The following is a 17,370-nucleotide window of genomic DNA, read 5'->3' on the forward strand; positions in this document are numbered from 1 at the left end:
GCTTGCATACTGTGGTTGACGTTGAGCCTCACAGTCAGCCAGCCTGAGGGTCAGTCCCACATACTGGCCAATAGCAATCAAGACTCAGTTACAATGGCAGGGCACACATAACCCACACAAGGGACTTTCTTGGAGCACCTAGCTCAGGTGACTAAGGAAACTGGACGCCAAAGGACACCTACTACATAAGGCCACCCTACCAAGACTGGGAGTTATAGCAGTTCTACCTAATACATAGAAACAAACACAAAGAAGCAGCCAAAATGGGGAGACAAAGAAACATGCCCCAACTGAAAGAACAAGAGACATTTCCAGAAAATTATGAATAAAATGGGAGGCAAACAATTGATCAGATATAGAATTCAAAGTAATGGTTATGAGAATGATCAAAAGCATGCAAAAGGTTATAGAAACCATAAAAAAGAACTAGTCAGAAATGAAGAATACAATATCTGAAATGAACACACTGGAAGGAATAAACAGTAGGTTGGATGAAGCAGACAATAAAATCAGCTATTTGGAAGACAAGGTAGAAAAGAACGCCCACTCAGGGCAGCAAAAAGAAAAATGAATTTTAAAATATGAGAATAGTTTAAGGGACCTTTGGAACACTATGAAGTGTAACAACATCTGCATCATAGGGGTACCAGAAGGAGAAGAGAGAGAGCAAAGGACTGAGAACCTATTTCAAAAACAATGACTGAAACATCTCTAACCTGGTGAAGGAAGAAGACACCCAACTCCAGGAAGCAGAGAGTCCCAAACAAGATAAACCCAAAGAGGTCCACACCAAGACACATCATAATTAAAATGGCAAAGTTTAAGGACAAAGTATCTTAAAAGCAGCAAGAGAGAGATAGCTATAAGGGAACTCCCATAAGACTGTCAGTTGATTTCTAAACAGAAACATCTCAGGCAATAAGAGATTGGCATGAAATATTCAAAGTGATGAAAAGCAAGGGCTTACATCCAACCAAGACTACTTTACCCAACAAAGTGATAATTTAAAATCAAAGGAAAAATAAAGGGCTTCCCAGACAAGAAAAAGCTAAAGGAGTTTGTTACCAACATACCAATATTACAAGAAATGTTAGAAAGCAAAGAACAAGCCCTGGCCGGGTTTGCTCAGTGGTTAGAATGACAGCCCGCCAACCAGAGAGTCTCAGGTTTGGTACCTCGATTGCAGTTTGTCCCTGGCCCCAGTTGGGTCGTGTGGGTGGCGACTACTTGATGTGTCTCTCTCACATTGATGTTTCTCTCTCTCTCTCTTCCTCACCCCCTCCCTCCCATTCTATCTGAAAATAAATGCAAAAATGTCCTCAGGTGATGATTGAAAAATAGCAAAGAAGAAGAAAAAAAGAAACAGGAATATAGTTAAAAGAATAAAATGGCAATAAATACATACTTATCAATAATCACTTATTTTTTTATCCTTGCCTGAGGACATATTTTTCCATTTTTGTTCAGATAGAGTGGAAGTGGGGGTGGGGGGGAGAAAGAGAGAAACATCAACATGAAAGGGACACATCCAGTGGCTGCCTCCCACACAACCCCAACCAGGGTCAGGGATGAATTGCAACCAAGGCACGTGCCCCAGACCAGAGTTGAACCTGCAACCCATTGGTTCACAGGCCAATGCTCTTAATTAACTGCTGAGCCAAACCTGCCAGGGCTCAATAATCACTTTAAATGTAAATGGTCTAAATACTTTAATCAAAAGACACAGGTAGCTGAATGGATAAGAAAACAAGATATATATATATATATATATATATATATATATATATATGCAGCAAGAGAGAGATAGCTATAAGGGAACTCCCATAAAAGATATATATATATATATATAGATATAGATATAGATATATATATAGATATATATAGATATATATATACTGTCTACATGAGACCCACCTCAGAACAAAAGATACAGCCTAAATGTAAAGGAATGGAAAAAAGATAATTCATGTGAATGGATGGGGGTGGGGGGAAGCTGGGGTAGCAATACTTACATCTGACAAAATAGACTTTAAAGCAAAGGCTATAGGAAGAAACAAAGGACAGTACATAATGATAAAGGGCACAATTATACAAGAGGTTATAACTCTTGTAAACATTTCTGCATCCAACATAGGAGGACCTAAATATGTAAAGCAAATCTTGATAAATATAAAGGGAGAGGCTGACAGTAATACAGTCATAGGGGATTTTAACACCCCATTGAAATTAATGGATAGATCTTCCAGAAAATCAACAAGGAAATTGAAGCCTTAAATGACACACTAAATCAGATGGATTTAATTGATATCTTCAGAGTATTTCACCCCAAAGCAGCAGAATATACATTCTTTAAAAAATATTTATTTTAGTGTTTTTATTGATTTTTTTTTTTTTTTTTTTTGGAAGAGAGATAGAAACATCACTCTGGGAGGGAAACATTGATTGGCTGCCTCCTGCACGCCCCCCTACCAGGGATCAAGACTGCAACCCAGGCATGTGCCCTGACCAGGAATCGAACCAGGACCTCTCAGTCCACAGGACGACACTCAATTCACTGAGCTACACCAGCCAGGCAGAATATACATTCTTTTCAAGTACATGTGGAACATTTTCTAGGATAGACCACATGTTAGGAGACAAAGAAGTCTAAATAAATTTAAGAAGACTGAAATCTTCAAGCATCTTCTCTGACCATAATGGTGTGAATCTAGAAATCAATAACGAGAAAAGAAAAAAAACCTGAAAAACACACAGAGACATAGAGATTAAACATGTTACTAAACAATGAATGGGTTAGCAGTGAGATCAAGGAAGATTTCAAAAGGTACTGTGAAACAAAGGAAAATGAGAACACAATAATCTACAATCTATGGGACACACTGAAAGCAGTCCTAAGAGAAAAAGGCATAGCGTTACAGACCTACCTCAAGAAACGTGGAAAAACTCAAATAAACAATCTAACTTTATACCTAAAGGAACTAGAAAAAGAACAATAAAGCCCAGCCCTGGCCGGTTTGGCTCAGCGGTTAGAGTGTCAGCCTGCGGTCCAGAGAGACCCAGGTTCGGTTCCCACTAAGGGCATGTACCTCGGTTGCAGCTTGTCCCAGCCCGGGTTGGGTCATACAGGTGGCAACCACTCGATGTATCCCTTTCACATTGATGTTTCTTTCTCTCTCTTCCTCTCACTCTATCTACACAAAAAATGGAAAAATGTCTTTGGGTGAGAATTAAAAAGAAAAAGCTGTGGTACATATACAAGTGGAATACTATGCAGCTGTAAGAAAGAAAGATCTCTTACCCTTTGAGATGACATGGAGGGACCTGGAGAATATTATCCTAAGCAAAACAAGCCAATCTGAGAAAGACGAATATCACATAATCTCACTTATTTGTGGAATAATGAACAAAACAGGCTGAGGAACAAAGTAGACCCAGGGACATGGAAGTGGAGTGCAGATGGATGTGGGGGGAGGGAAGAGATAAACCATAGAACTTATATGCATCTATTCATAAACAAGGACATAGACAATAATGCTGAGGGGTGGGGCTGGCAGGGTTGGGAGGATGGTGTCAATGAGAGAAAAAGGAGAAACATCTGTAACAAAAATTTTAAAAAATTAAAAGAAAAAAGAGAGAGAGGACCCAAATAAATAAATAAAATTGCAAATGATAAAGGAGAAGTAACAACTGATGAGACAGAAATAAAAGGGATTGAAGAAAATGTTACAAACAACTATATGCCAACAAATTGGACAATCTGGACAAAATGGATAAATTCCTGGAAACATACAATCTTCCAAAACAGAATCAGGAAGAATCAGAGAATCTGGACAGACTAATTACAACTAGTAAAATTGAAGTAGTAATAATAGAAGAAAACCCAAAACTCCAAATAAAAGTCCTGGACTGGATGTCTTCGCAGGTGAATTTTAACAAACATTCAAAGAAGAATTAACACATATCCTTCTCAAACTTTTCCAGAAAATTGAAGAAGAGGGAAGACTCATAAGCTCATTTTAGGAGGCCAGCATTATCCTAATTCCAAAACCAGTGAAAAACACTACAAAGAAAAAAAATATTATAGGCCAATATCCCTGATGAACATAGATGCTAAACTCCTCAACAAAATATTAGCAAATTGGATGGATCCAGCAATACATTAAAAAGATCATACAGCCCTGGCCAGTTTGGCTCAGCAGTTGGAGTGTCAGCCTGCGGACCAGACAGTCCTGAGTTTGGTTCCCGCTAGGGGCACATACCAAAAAAAAAGAAAGAAAAATCATACACCATGATCAAATGGGATTTATTCTGAGAATGCAAGGTTGGTTCAATATTCACCAAACAATAAACATGGTACACCATATAAACAAAATGAAAGATAAAAACCACATAATGCAGAAAAAGCATTTGATAAAATCCAGCCCCCATTTATGGTAAAAACTCTCAACAAAGTGGGAATAGAGGGAACATACCTCAACATAATAAAGGCCGTAAATGACAAACCCACAGACAACATCATACTCAATGGGCAAACACTACAAGTGTTTCTCTTAAGACAGGAAACAAGCCCTGGCCAGTTTGGCTCAGCAGTTAGAGCATCAGCCCGCGGACCAAAGAGTCACAGATTTGATTCCCAATGAAGGGCACATACCTCGGTTGCATGTTTGGTCTCCAGCCTGGTCGCAACCAATCATTGTGTCTCTCACATCAATGTTCCCCTCCCCCCCACTCTACCTGAAAAAAAAAAAAAAATCAATGGAAAAAATCCACGGGTGATCAGTAATCAGAAAAGAAGTAAAACTGTCATTATTTGCAGATGATATGATACTGTATATAGCAAACCCTAAAGATTCCACCAAAAACTATTAGAGCTGATAAATGAATCAGTAAGTAGCAGGATACAAAATGAATATCCAGAAATTAGTTGCATTTGTACATCAGTAATGAACTATCAGAGAGGGAAACTAAGAAAATAATCTCATTTACAATTGTATAAAAAGACAGCTAGGAATAAATTTCACCAAGGATATAAAAGACCTGTACTTGGAAAATCATAAGATACTGAAGAATATACAAATAAGTGGAAGCATATACTGTGTTGTTCATGGATGGGAAGAATTAACATCATTAAAATGTCTGTACTATCCAAAACAATCTACAGATTCAACACAATTCCTACCAAGATACCAGTGGTGTATATTTTACAGAAATAGAACAAATATTCCAAAATTTTATATGGAACCACAAAAGACCCCGAATAGCCACAGCAATCTTGAGAAAGAAGAACAAGTTTGAGGAATCATGCTGCCTGATATCAAACTATATTACAAGGCCATAGTAATCAAAAGAGTATGATACTGGGATAAAAACAGACATATAGATAAATGGAACGGAATAGAGAGCCAGCCCACCTGTATGGTCAATTAATATTTGACGAAGGAGGCTCAAACATACAATGATAGTGTATTCAATAAATGGTGGTGGGAAAATTGGACAGGTATATGCAAAAAAAAAAAAAAGAAATTAGACCACCTTATACTAGGCACAAGAATAAACTCAAAATGGATTAAAGACTTTAAGACTTGAAACCATAAAAATCCTAAAAGAAAACATAGGCAGTAAAATCTCATAGCAAAATTTGTTTCTGATATATCGCCTTGGGCAAGGGAAACAAAGGAAAAAAATAAACAAATGGGAATACATCCAACTAAAAAGTTTTTTGCACAGCTAAGGTTAAAGCATCAACAAAATGAAAAGATAGAGACTCTGAAACTGGGTTTTTAAAAGCCAGCTACATGCTCTTTAAAGAAACATGTCAAAAATTGAAAGACTACCAAATGTTGAAAATAAAGGGATGGGACAGACTGACAGTTTTAGAAGGGAGGGGAGAGTAGGGGACTGGATGAAAGTAGATGGAGGGATTAGCCTGATTAGCCTAAGAACATACATGCATAACCCATAGACACAAACAACATTGTGCTGATGGCCAGAAGGAAGGGGGTTGGGGGTAGGGGCTGGGTGGGTGTGGGAAAAGTGGGGGGAAGTGGGGACATCTGTAATAGTGTCAACAATAAAAATAAAGGGAGGGTAACGGATGTAACAGGCAAATACCAGGAAAAGAGAACTGACATAAATAGAATTTAAGTAGGTAAATATTTAATAGTAAAGAATAACAAAGTTAACTCATCTCACCCCTGAGGAGCTTGAAAAACATTAAGTAAAATTTTTAAAAATATATGTGTGTTGTCTTTTTTGTTAACCTTCATATCTACCTAGCAAGCCCTTTTTTATTGTATAGAAGCTGACTTTCATTCTTATAGTGAAAATATGTATTTCTCATTTTATACTTTTAAAAGAAGGTATACTATCTTATACTGGAATGTAAAAGGGTGCGTAAATACGGATGAAGTCAAGAGTAAGCAGAGAATCAGGTAACATGATAGCATAATCAGATTCACTTTTTTTTTTAAATCCTCACCGGAGGATATTTTTTCATTTATCTTCAGATAAAGTGGAGGAGAGAGCGAGAGAAACATCGATGTGAGAGACACATCGATTGGTTGCCTCCCATACAACCTCGACCAGGGACGAACTGCAACCGAGGTACATGCCCTTGACTGGAATCGAACCCATGACTCTTTGGTCCAAGGGCCAACGCTTTAACCACTAAGCCAAATCAGCCAGGGCTGCATTCACATCTTATAGCCATCCCTTTGGCTGCTGCAGTTTGTCTCTGGCCCTGGTTGGGTCGTGCGGGTGGCAACCACTCAATGTGTCCCTTTCACATCAATGTTTCTCTCTCTCTCCCTCCCTTCCTCCCATTCTAGCTGAACAAAAAATGGAAAAATGTCCTCGGGTAAGGATAAATAAATAAATAAATAAATAAATAAATAGAAATAGGGAGTACAGCTAAATTATTTTAAGATCTGAAAACACTAACTTCACCTTTGTGGAAATTCAACAGTATTTCAAGTGGACTAAATATTGAAAACAAAACAAAATCTCATTGCTTGCAACCTTTATGATTTTTAACAGATTAAAGTTCACCTAAATATTTTGGGGTGATATTTTCTTCTAGGAACTTGATCAAAATGCCACTGAAAAAGTCCAGGCAATGTTCACAGCCATTGACGAGCTCTTGTATGAGCAGAAGTTGAGTGTACATACTAAGAGTTTACAAGAAGAGTGCCAACAGTGGACATGTAGTTTTCCTCACCTCAGGTACTGAAGCCCTAAAGTTAATGTATTCATGGCCAAAACTAACATTTGAAAAGTAGATTTAAAAAAAGCTTGTATTATGAATCTTTATAGGCATGATTTTGATGAATAAGGCCACGCAGTGTAAAGCTTCAGTTGAGAGAAAACTCAAGTTGGAGTTTTCATAGCTATAAATATGTCATCCTAAACCAATAAAACAGTTTCTATACCTGTAGCTGAGATCTGTGTATTATGGCTTGAGTTCCAACATCCTTCTTTTGAACAAGACGGTCAGAAAATGTATTTGTTTACATTCTTACCTACAGGTAAATTCTTATATATAATTGAAAGCACATATAAGCTGTTGGGAATCTTCCTATAGAAACTGTATCAGTGCATTTAATACATATACTTAAAATTTATAAAGCTTCAATGTTCTTAAGAATATAATTTATGGTTTACACTAATTTGGTCTGGCTTTCACCCACTTTGACAAGTTTAATGAAGATTATTGAGGATGGAGGAAAGATTACATAAGTTTGCTGTTTCTTGGATTTTTGGTTGGGAGGGGTTATTATAGCTTTATTTTTTCCATATCTTTTCTATGGAAGAAAGATACCTGTGATAAGGCTCTATATTCACATTTTTTTCTTTTTTAGAGAGAGAGGAAGGGAGAGGGAGAGAGAGATAGAAACGTCGATGAGAGAGAATTATTAATTGGCTGCCTCCTGCATGCCCCTCACAGGGGATCTGGCCCCAAACCTGGACATGTGCCCCAACTGGGAATCGAACCAGCGACCTCTTGGTGCATGGGTCGATGTTCAACCACTGAGCCACACTGGCCAGCCTCATTTTTTCTTAAGAATCATTCTAAATCAGTATCATACTAAGTGTATACTGGACCTCTATGTAGAGCCCATTTATTTGTTCCAAAAATATCTACAATTTTTATTCATGCCAGGTAAAGGTAGTTGTCTTTTTATGTTCATTTTGAAGGATTCTGGGTAAGCAGATAATCACTCCAAGTGAAGGTTATGAACTGTACCCTAGATCCCCTTCTGAAATATCAGCTTCACATGAGGCAACGGTGTCTCAAGAAAGAGATTCCACTATGTAAGTATTCTAATATGTAAGTATTTATATATCCGAATGCCCAAGTAGTATCTTCTAGCACTTATATTAAATTAAAATACCTTCTACTTTTTTGATATTTAATAAAGCACAGCAAATTCTTTAAGATTGACCATAGTCTTTGTGCATATTAGACTTTTGTTATATAATTTTTTTGTTCAAAAAGTAAAATATTCCCTAGGGTTTAAGGATATTTTTGTATATTATCTATATATTATCTATCCCTATATACATATATCTACAGATACAGGAACTTCTGTCTTGGAATAAATGTGTAGATAAACTGGTTTAAAGAAATTTAAGGAATATATAAAGTTAAATTATAATTGTTTAAAAAAAGAAAGAAAGGAATTGAGGGGTCTAAGAAATAGACCTTAAAATTTTTTTTTAAAAAGTGCCCTGGACAGTTTGGCTCAGCAGTTAGAGCATTGGCCTACGGTTCAGAGAGACCCGAGTTCAGTTCCCACTAAGGGCGTGTACCTCGGTTGCAGTTTGTCCCCGTCCCTGGTTGGGTTGTGCGGGTGGCAGCCACTCGATGTGTCCCTTTCACGTCAATGTTTCTCTTCCCCTCTCTCCCTCTCACTCTATCTGAACAAAAAAATGGAAAAATGTCCTCAGGTGAGGATAAAAAAAAAGATTTTTTTTGAAAAAGTGATTTTGCTTAAACATGTAGTACTAATTACAACTTCATCTCTTTGTAGAAGTTAAAATGCTGTTAATTTTTTAGCTTAAAACGGGTAATTAGTATATTAGTTAAAATGGCCAATCTTTTTAACTCAAATTCTTTAAACAGCTGCAAAATATATTCAAATAGGTTTATATCAAAACCTATGCTTACCCTAAAATCTATTGTAACATCATAGTTTTAATTCATTTCTTATTATTTCTATATTTTCTTCCTAAGACTGTAGTTTTACTTATTTGATACCATCAAAGAGTTATCATAATACTTTTTTTGTTAATCCTCACCCAAGGATATTTTTTCATTGTAGACGGAGTGGAAGGGAGGGAGGAAGAGAGAGAAACATCAATGAGAGAGAGACACATCAATTGGTTGCCTCCCACACAACCCCAAAAGGGGCTGGGGATGGAACTTGCAACCCAGGTACATGCCCTTGACCAGGAATCGAACCCAAGACCCTCTGGTCCATGGGCTGATGCTCTAACTGCTAAGCCAAACCAGCCAGGGCTCATATACTTACTTTTGATGGCTTTTTTGCTTACAGTAATTTCATCAGACCACAAAGTAAAACATTACTGTCATAGGCCAATTAGGGTTATGGGACCTGGGTTGTCAAGTCACTGCCTTTTCATCAGGAATGGTATTTGTTTGCTTTTCTCAAAGTGATTTGGACTCAAGCTTCTGGTCACTAGGCTGAGCTTTTTATTTTTAAATTTAAACCTCTCATATTACATCAATAAACCTTTTTAAGTTTACCTCTTGTATATAAATTTCAGATTTTTACAAACTAATGTACCCCACAGAAACAAAGTATTAATTCTCACTGACAAAAATTGCATAACTTATATGCTGTCATTAAGATATATTTTTTGATCTGTCAGCATAAATTTTATATATACTTTATTCTTTTCTTTAATATTTTTTTAATTAATTTTTTTAGAGAGAGGAAGGGAGAGAGAGATAGAAACATCGATGTGAGAGAGAAACATCGATTGGCTGTCCCCTGCATTCCCCCTACTGGGGATTGAGCCCACAACCTGGGCATATACCTTGACCAGGAATCAAACCAGGACCTTTTTAGTCCATGGGCCGACGCTCAATCCACTGAGCCACACTGGCCAAGCTACATATACTTTATTCTTATTTTATAAGTAGTAGTTTCATTTTGAGATTTCATCTCAAAGGAAATAAGGAACGAAGTCTGAGTACTTACCTCCTCTGAGGGGCTGAATCATCATTCTGTAACATACTGCAAACCTTTCTATCTGCTATCACCACTGCTGATTGACCCTTATTATTTTTGGTTCTGCTTTTATGGACTATTTGCTTTACAGTTTTCAATAATTACTTTTCTTTACTACGGTACAGATATAACAAATACTTATCTATATACAGTTATATACTTAGATGAAACGAATTATCCAGCTACATTAGTAGACCACTACTTACAGAAAACAATAACAAATTAAACATAATCCATGATATTTACTTTCATGTAACTACTACTTTGTCCATATGTGATATTTTCTCTCTTGAGTACCATCATGAACTCATAGCATTTCAAAATACTTACGTTTTATTATTTATTTATTTATTTTTTAATCCTCACCCAAGGATAGTTTTACATTTATTTTCAGACAGAGTGGGAGGGAGAGAGAGAGAGAGAGAAACATCAATGTGAGAGAGATATATCAATTGGTTGCCACCCGCACGACCCCAAATGGGGCTGAGGACTAACTGCAACCGAGGTATGTGACCTTGGCTGGAATAGAACCCAGGACTCTTTGGTCTGCAGACTGACACTCTAACTGCTGAGGCTGGTGGCTTACATGTTTCATTTTGTTTTGTTTTGTTTTGTTTTTATCCTCACCCAAGGACATTTGTCCATTTTTTGTTCAGATAGAGTGGAAGGGAGAGAGAGGAAGGGAGAGAGAGAGAGAAACATCGACGTGAAAGGGACACATCGAGCGGCTGCAACCCGCACAACCCGACCAGGGCCGGGGACAAACCGCAACCAAGGTACACGCCCTTAGCGGGAACCGAACCTGGGTCTCTCCTGTCTGCAGGCTGACTCTCTAACCGCTGAGCCAAACTGGCCAGGGCTTACATGGTTTTTTTTTTTGGTTTTTTTTTATCCTCACCCGAGGACACTTTTTCATTCTTTGTTCAGATAGAGCAGGAGGGAGAGAGAGAGAGAAACATCGATGTGAAAGGGACACATCGAGTGGCTGCCACCCGCACGACCAACCAGGGCCGGGGACAAACTGCAACCGAGGTACATGCCCTTAGCGGGAACCGAACCCAGGTCTCTCCGGACCGCAGGCCGACGCTCTAACCGCTGAGCCAAACCGGCCAGGGCTTACATGTTTTAATTAACCATAATTGTTACTGAAGTTCTAATTGGTACAACTAGGTCACATGGAGCTAGTTCTTTTGTTTTTGTCTTGAATGTATCCTTGCTTTCTGGTTACAGTAGGGTATTCCAGGCCCATCCTAATTTGTTCTTCTTTTTTTCTTTTGCCTCCCCTCCCACTTAATTTGTTCTTCATGGAATCAGCTGAAATTGAAGGAGACCTAATTTTTCTGAGAGACAAACAGTATTTAAGAACTAAATTTAGGTAGTGAGGGTTATGTAAGTTTGCCTCTTTCTGTCAAAAGAGGTGTGGGGAAAATGTGTCACGAATTCATTTTTATTTTTTTCAGTTTAACAAATCAAGTTGCCATGAAATGTAAGGCTTATCAACTACGGAGACTTTCTACAAAAATAACACTTCAAATTATATCCATTCTTGCTACTCCACATTATGTCATATTCTCCTTTCAGATCTCAAATGTACTAATAAACAAGGTATTTGGTCCAGTTTTTATTTTTGAGGACTTCTTGGGCCAGAGGCAAAGTGGTACAATAAACAACACAAAAATACAGTATCTTCCTCTTTTTATTTCTAACACCTAGCACAGTGCCTAGAACACTGTTAGCATTCAACTTTATTTTTTATTAAAGTTTTATATGACAACAAACTACATGAAAATGAACTCATGCACAAATTAATATAAAGGTTTCAAAACAATGTTATCAATCAAAGCAGATATTAGTGTCCACATTAAAATGGAATTCCAGGAACCTTAAACAATAGAAGACGATGGCAGCATAAGGAGAAAATACTGGCCAGAAAAGGACCCTGAAAAAAGGAGTTTGAGGACATTTCCATTTGAAAAAATATTATGCATTCTTCTGCTTCAAGTTAGCTTAAGGGTCTTGTCTACCTCTAGTTTAAATACATACCTCAACAAAAATTAACTATAATATCTAATTAGTTCAAAGTATATGTCTGTATGCAGAATTATATCCCTTAAAAATCATTAAAAGAGCCCTGATTGGTGTGGCTCAGTTTGTAGGAGCATTGTCACGTGCACCAAAGGGTTGTGGGTTTGATTACCAGTTGGGGCACATGCCTAGGTTGCAGCTTTAGTCCCCTATTGGGGTGTGTTCAAGAGGCAACTGATCAATATTTCTCTCTCTCTCTCTCTCTCTCTCTCTCTCTCTCTCTCTCTCTCTCTCTCTCCCCTCTCTCTCTCCCTTCTTCTCCCTAAAATCCATGAACATATCTTCGGGTGAGGATTAAGAAAGAAAGAAAAAAATCATTAGAGAATAGAGAACCCAGAAATAAACCTTTGTATATATGGCTGAATGATATTCAACAAGGGTGCCAAGACTATGAAAGGGGGAAAACAGTCTCTTCAACAATGGTGTTGGGAAAACTGGATATCCATATGCAAAAGAATGATGTTAGACCCTGACCTTATACCATATATAGAAATTAACTGAAAATGGATGAAAGACCTAAACATAAGGCCTAAAACTATAAAACGTCTAGACTAAAACAGGTGAAAAGCTTCAGGGCACTGGATTTGGCAATGATTTGTTGGATATAACACAAAAGCATAGGCAACAAAAGCAAAAATAGACAAACATCAATCTTAAAAATTTCTGTGTAACAAAAAACCCCCAATAGTCAAGAGTGAAAAGGCAGCCTGTGGACCAGAGAGAATGTTTGCAAATCAAATATCTGATAAATGGTTAATATCCAGAATATATAGGAAACTTCTGCAACTCAACAACAAAAATACAACTTAAAAAAAACAACAGTTTGGCTTCCGGTCAAGATGGGGGCATAGGTAAACACGGTATGGCGTCCTCTCACAACCACATCAAAGTTACAACTAAACTACAGAACAACCATCATTCAAACTGCCTGAAATCAAGCTGAATGGAAGTCCTACAACTTCGGAATTAAAGGAGCAGCCACATCGAGACTGGTAGGAAGGGCGGAGGCGGATGGGCTGGTCCCACACCCAAGTGTGGTGGATAAAAATCAGGAGGACACCTCAGCTGGGAAGGTCCTCTCTGAGAACTGAAGGGTCCCAGTCCCACACCAGACGCCCCGCCCAGGGTTCCAGTGCCAGGAAGAAAAGTCCCCATAACTTCTGGCTGGAATACCAGCGGGAACTGAGGCTCAGGAATATTGAGGTGGCTGGAGCCCCAGGCAGCTCCTTAAAGGGCCCACGCACGGACTTATCTGACTCACTCCCTCTAAGTTTGGATGGGAGGCAGCTCGAGGGGCACCAGAGACATACAGGGAAGAACTGAGCTGTCTGGCACTGGAGCAAGGGCTGGAGAGGGGGCTTTCTCCTGGACAAACGTGCTGTCAGAGGCCTTTGTTCCTTTGGTGAACCCTTCCCTGGGGCAGCAGGCAGCCACCATATCTGGGACTCCAGCAACCTGGCTCACAGTGGTAGCCCCGCCCTGGTGATTCCCTGAGGCCCCGCCCCACCCAACTTTCAGGCCCACCCAAGCTTTTGCCAGTTGCTTAACTATAGGATTGGCCTGTCTTGGATCCTGCTTCAGGTTTTCCTAAATTCTTTCAAACAAGCAGCATCTGGTCTCAGCTAGCCCCATACCTCTCCTTAAGTAATACATAGACAAACACAGGGAGGCAGCCAAAACGAGGAGACAAAGAAACAAGTGCCAAATGAAAGAACAGAACAAAACCTCAAGAAAAGAACTAAGCGAAATGGAGATAAGCAACCTAACAGAGGCTGAGTTCAAAATACTGCTTATAAGGATGCTCAATGAACTTAGTGAGAACCTCAGTGAACTTAGTGACGGCCTCAAGAGCATAAAAAAAGAACAGTCAGAAATGATGGATGCACAGTCAGAAATGAAGGAGGCATTAACTGAAATAAAGAATAATTTACACATATTCAATAGTAGAGTACATAAATCCAAGATGCAAACCATCGATTTGGAATATAAGGAAGCAAAAAACGCCCAATCAGAACAGCAAAAAGAAAAAAGGATCCAAAAAAATGAGGATAGTGTAAGGAGCTTCTGGGACAACTTCAAGCATGCCAAAATTCGCATCTTGGGGATGCAAGAAAGAGAAGAGAGAGAACAAGAAATCAAAAACCTGTTTGAAACAATAATGGCAGAAAACTTTTCTACCTTGGTGAAGGAAACAGACATACAAGTCCAGGAAGCACAGAGAGTCCCAAACAAGATGAATCCCAAGAGGCCCACACCAAGACACATCATCATCAAAATGCAAAATGTTCAAGACAAAGAGAGAATCTTAAAAGCAGCAAGAGAAAAGCAGTCAGTTACCTACAAGGGAGTTCCCATAAGACTGTCAGCTGATTTCTCAAAAGAAACTTTGCAGGCCAGAAGGAAGTGGCAAGAAATATTCAGAGTGATGAGAAGCAAGAACCTACAACCAAGATTACTCTATCCTGCAAAGCTCTCATTTAGAATCGAGGGACATGTAAAGAGTTTCCCAGACCAAAAAAAGTTAGAGGAGTTCATCACCACCAAACCGTTATTATATGAAATGATGAAGGGTCTTTTTGAAGAAAAAGATAAAATATATGAACAAACAAAATGGCAATGAATACATATCTATCGACAATGGAATCTACAAACAAAATAAACAGGCAGAACAGAAATATTCTCGTAGATACAGAGAACATTTTGTTGGTTGCCAGATGAGAGTGGGTTGGGGGAATGGGTGAAAAAGTTGAAGGGATTAAGAAGTACAAATTCATTGCTAGACTGACAAACCTGAAAGGGAAAGGGGTTGGGGGATGGGAAGAAATAAACCAAAAAACTTATATGCATAACCAAAGGACACAGACAACAGTGTGGGAAAAGGCGGGAGGGGGGAATAGGGGGTCAATGGGGGAAAAATGAGGAACATCTGTATTATATTCAACAATAAAGATTAAAAAAAAAATTTAAAAATGGACAAATGACTAGACAATTTCACAAAAATATACAAATGGTCAACAAGCATATGAAAAGATGCTCAACACATCTAATCATAAGAGAAATGCAAATCGAAATCATAATGAGATATCAACTTACACCCATCAGGATGGCCTCTATCATAAGAACAGAAAATAACAAGTGTTTGCAAACTGCAGAGAAATTGGAAACCTGTGCCCTATTGATGGTTGATTCCTGGTCAGGGCACATACACGAATCAACCAATGAATGCATAAGTAAGTGGGACAACAAATTCGTGTGTGTGTTTGTGTGTGTGTCCCTCTCTCTCTTCCTCTCCCTCTCAGGTCGTGGGCTCGATTCCCCATAGGGGGTCATTCAGGAGGCAGCCAATCAATGTTTCCTTCTCACAATGATGTTTCTATCTCTCTCCTCCCTTGCTCTCTAAAATATATACATACACACACACACATATATGTGTGTGTATATATATATACATATACGTATACATATGCACCATATTTTTAAAACTTATGAATTATTTATTTTTGGAATTTGCTATTTAATATTATTGGACCACAGTTGACTCGGGGAATTAAAACTGAAGAAAGTGAGCCCTGGATGGTTTGGTTCAGTGGTTAGAGTGTCGGCCTGTGGTCCCAAGAGACCCAGGTTCGGTTCCCGCTAAGGGCACGTACCTTGGTTGCAGTTTGTCCCTGGCGCTGGTTGGGTCATGCAGGTGGCAGCCACTCAATGTGTCCCTTTCTCATAGATGTTTCTCTCACTTCCTCTCCCTCCCACTCTATCTGAACAAAAAATAAATAAATAAAACCGAAGAAAGTGAAACCACAAATAAGGGGGGACCACTGTATCTAAAGTAGTCAAGATTATAGAAACAAAAGTAGAAATGTAATTCTCAAGAGAAGGGAGAAGAGGGAAAGGCAATTTGTTTTTAATGGATATTAGAGTTTAAGTTTTACAAGATGAAAAAATTCAAGAGATCCGTTGCGCAATAATGTGAATATACTTAACCCTACTGAACTGTACAGTTTAAAATGGTTAAGATGGCCCTGGCTGGTTTGTCTCAGCGGTTAGAGCACCGGCCCTCAGACCAATGAGTCACGGGTTCAATTTCAGTCAAGGGCATGTACCTCGGTTGCAATTCGTCCCTGGCCCTTGTTGGGTCATGCGGGAGGCAGCCACTCGATTTGTCCCTTTCACTTCGATATTTCGCTCTCGCTCACTCTCTCGCGCGCGCGCTCTCTCTCTCTGTGTCTTCCTCTTTCTCTCTCCCACTCTATCTGAACAAAAATGGAAAAATGTCCTCGGGTGAGGATAAAATAAAAAAGTCATTAAGCCCAGTGGGTGCGGCTAAGTGGATTGAGTGTCAGTTCCCATGAACTGAAAAGTCCTGGTTCAATTCCCAGTCAGGGCACATGCCGGGGTTGCTGGCTCCATCCCCAGTAGGGGTAGTGCAGGAGGCAGCCGATCCATGTTTCTCTTTCACATTGATGTTTCTCTCTCTCCCTCTCTCTCTCTCTCTCTCTAATATCATTTTATCCTCCATGCATGTGAGAGAAGAATAAAGTGCCGATGGTTTTTTTCTTCTCACAAGAAAACAGATCTTGCCCTGGCCTGTTTGGCTCAGTGGTTAGAGCGTCAGCCTGCAGTCCAGAGAGACCTGGGTTTGGTTCTGCTAAGGGCGCGTACCTTGGTTGTGGTTTGTCCCCGGCCTTGAATGGGTCATGCGGGTGGCAACCACTCCATGTGTCCCTTTCACGTCGATGTCTCTCTCTCTCTCTTTTCCTCTCTCTCCCTCCCACTCTATCTGAAAAAATGTCCTCGGGTGAGGATAAAAAAAAAGAAAACAGATCTCAACTTAAATTATTACTACCAGGGCAATACATTATTAGGTAAGACTACTGTTATTCTTCTATTTTATTTTATTTTTTATCCTCACCCGAGGACATTTTTGCATTTATCTTCAGATAGAGCAAGAGGGAGAGAGGGAGGAAGAGAGAGAAACATCAAGTGGTTGCCACCCATACAACCCCAGCCGGGGCCAGGGACAAACTGTAGC

General features: G+C 39.1%; 1 protein-coding gene across 5 annotated transcripts in view; it reads left to right on the plus strand.

The window, feature by feature from the left end:
- FAM149B1 (family with sequence similarity 149 member B1) overlaps positions 1 to 17,370 on the plus strand; it is a 67,973-nt gene that overhangs the window by 16,720 nt on the left and 33,883 nt on the right. For 4 of the 5 annotated variants that reach the window (XM_036265734.1, XM_036265732.1, XM_036265731.1 and 1 more), the window contains exons 4-5: positions 7,079 to 7,221; positions 8,194 to 8,310. In XM_036265734.1, the coding sequence (XP_036121627.1) occupies positions 7,079 to 7,221; positions 8,194 to 8,310 (260 nt within the window). The remainder of the gene's footprint in view (positions 1 to 7,078; positions 7,222 to 8,193; positions 8,311 to 17,370) is intronic. The other variant, XM_036265733.1, reaches the window with a different exon arrangement.

Source organism: Molossus molossus, unplaced genomic scaffold (assembly GCF_014108415.1).
Source record: "Molossus molossus isolate mMolMol1 unplaced genomic scaffold, mMolMol1.p scaffold_m16_p_17, whole genome shotgun sequence".
Taxonomy (NCBI): Eukaryota; Metazoa; Chordata; class Mammalia; order Chiroptera; family Molossidae; genus Molossus; species Molossus molossus.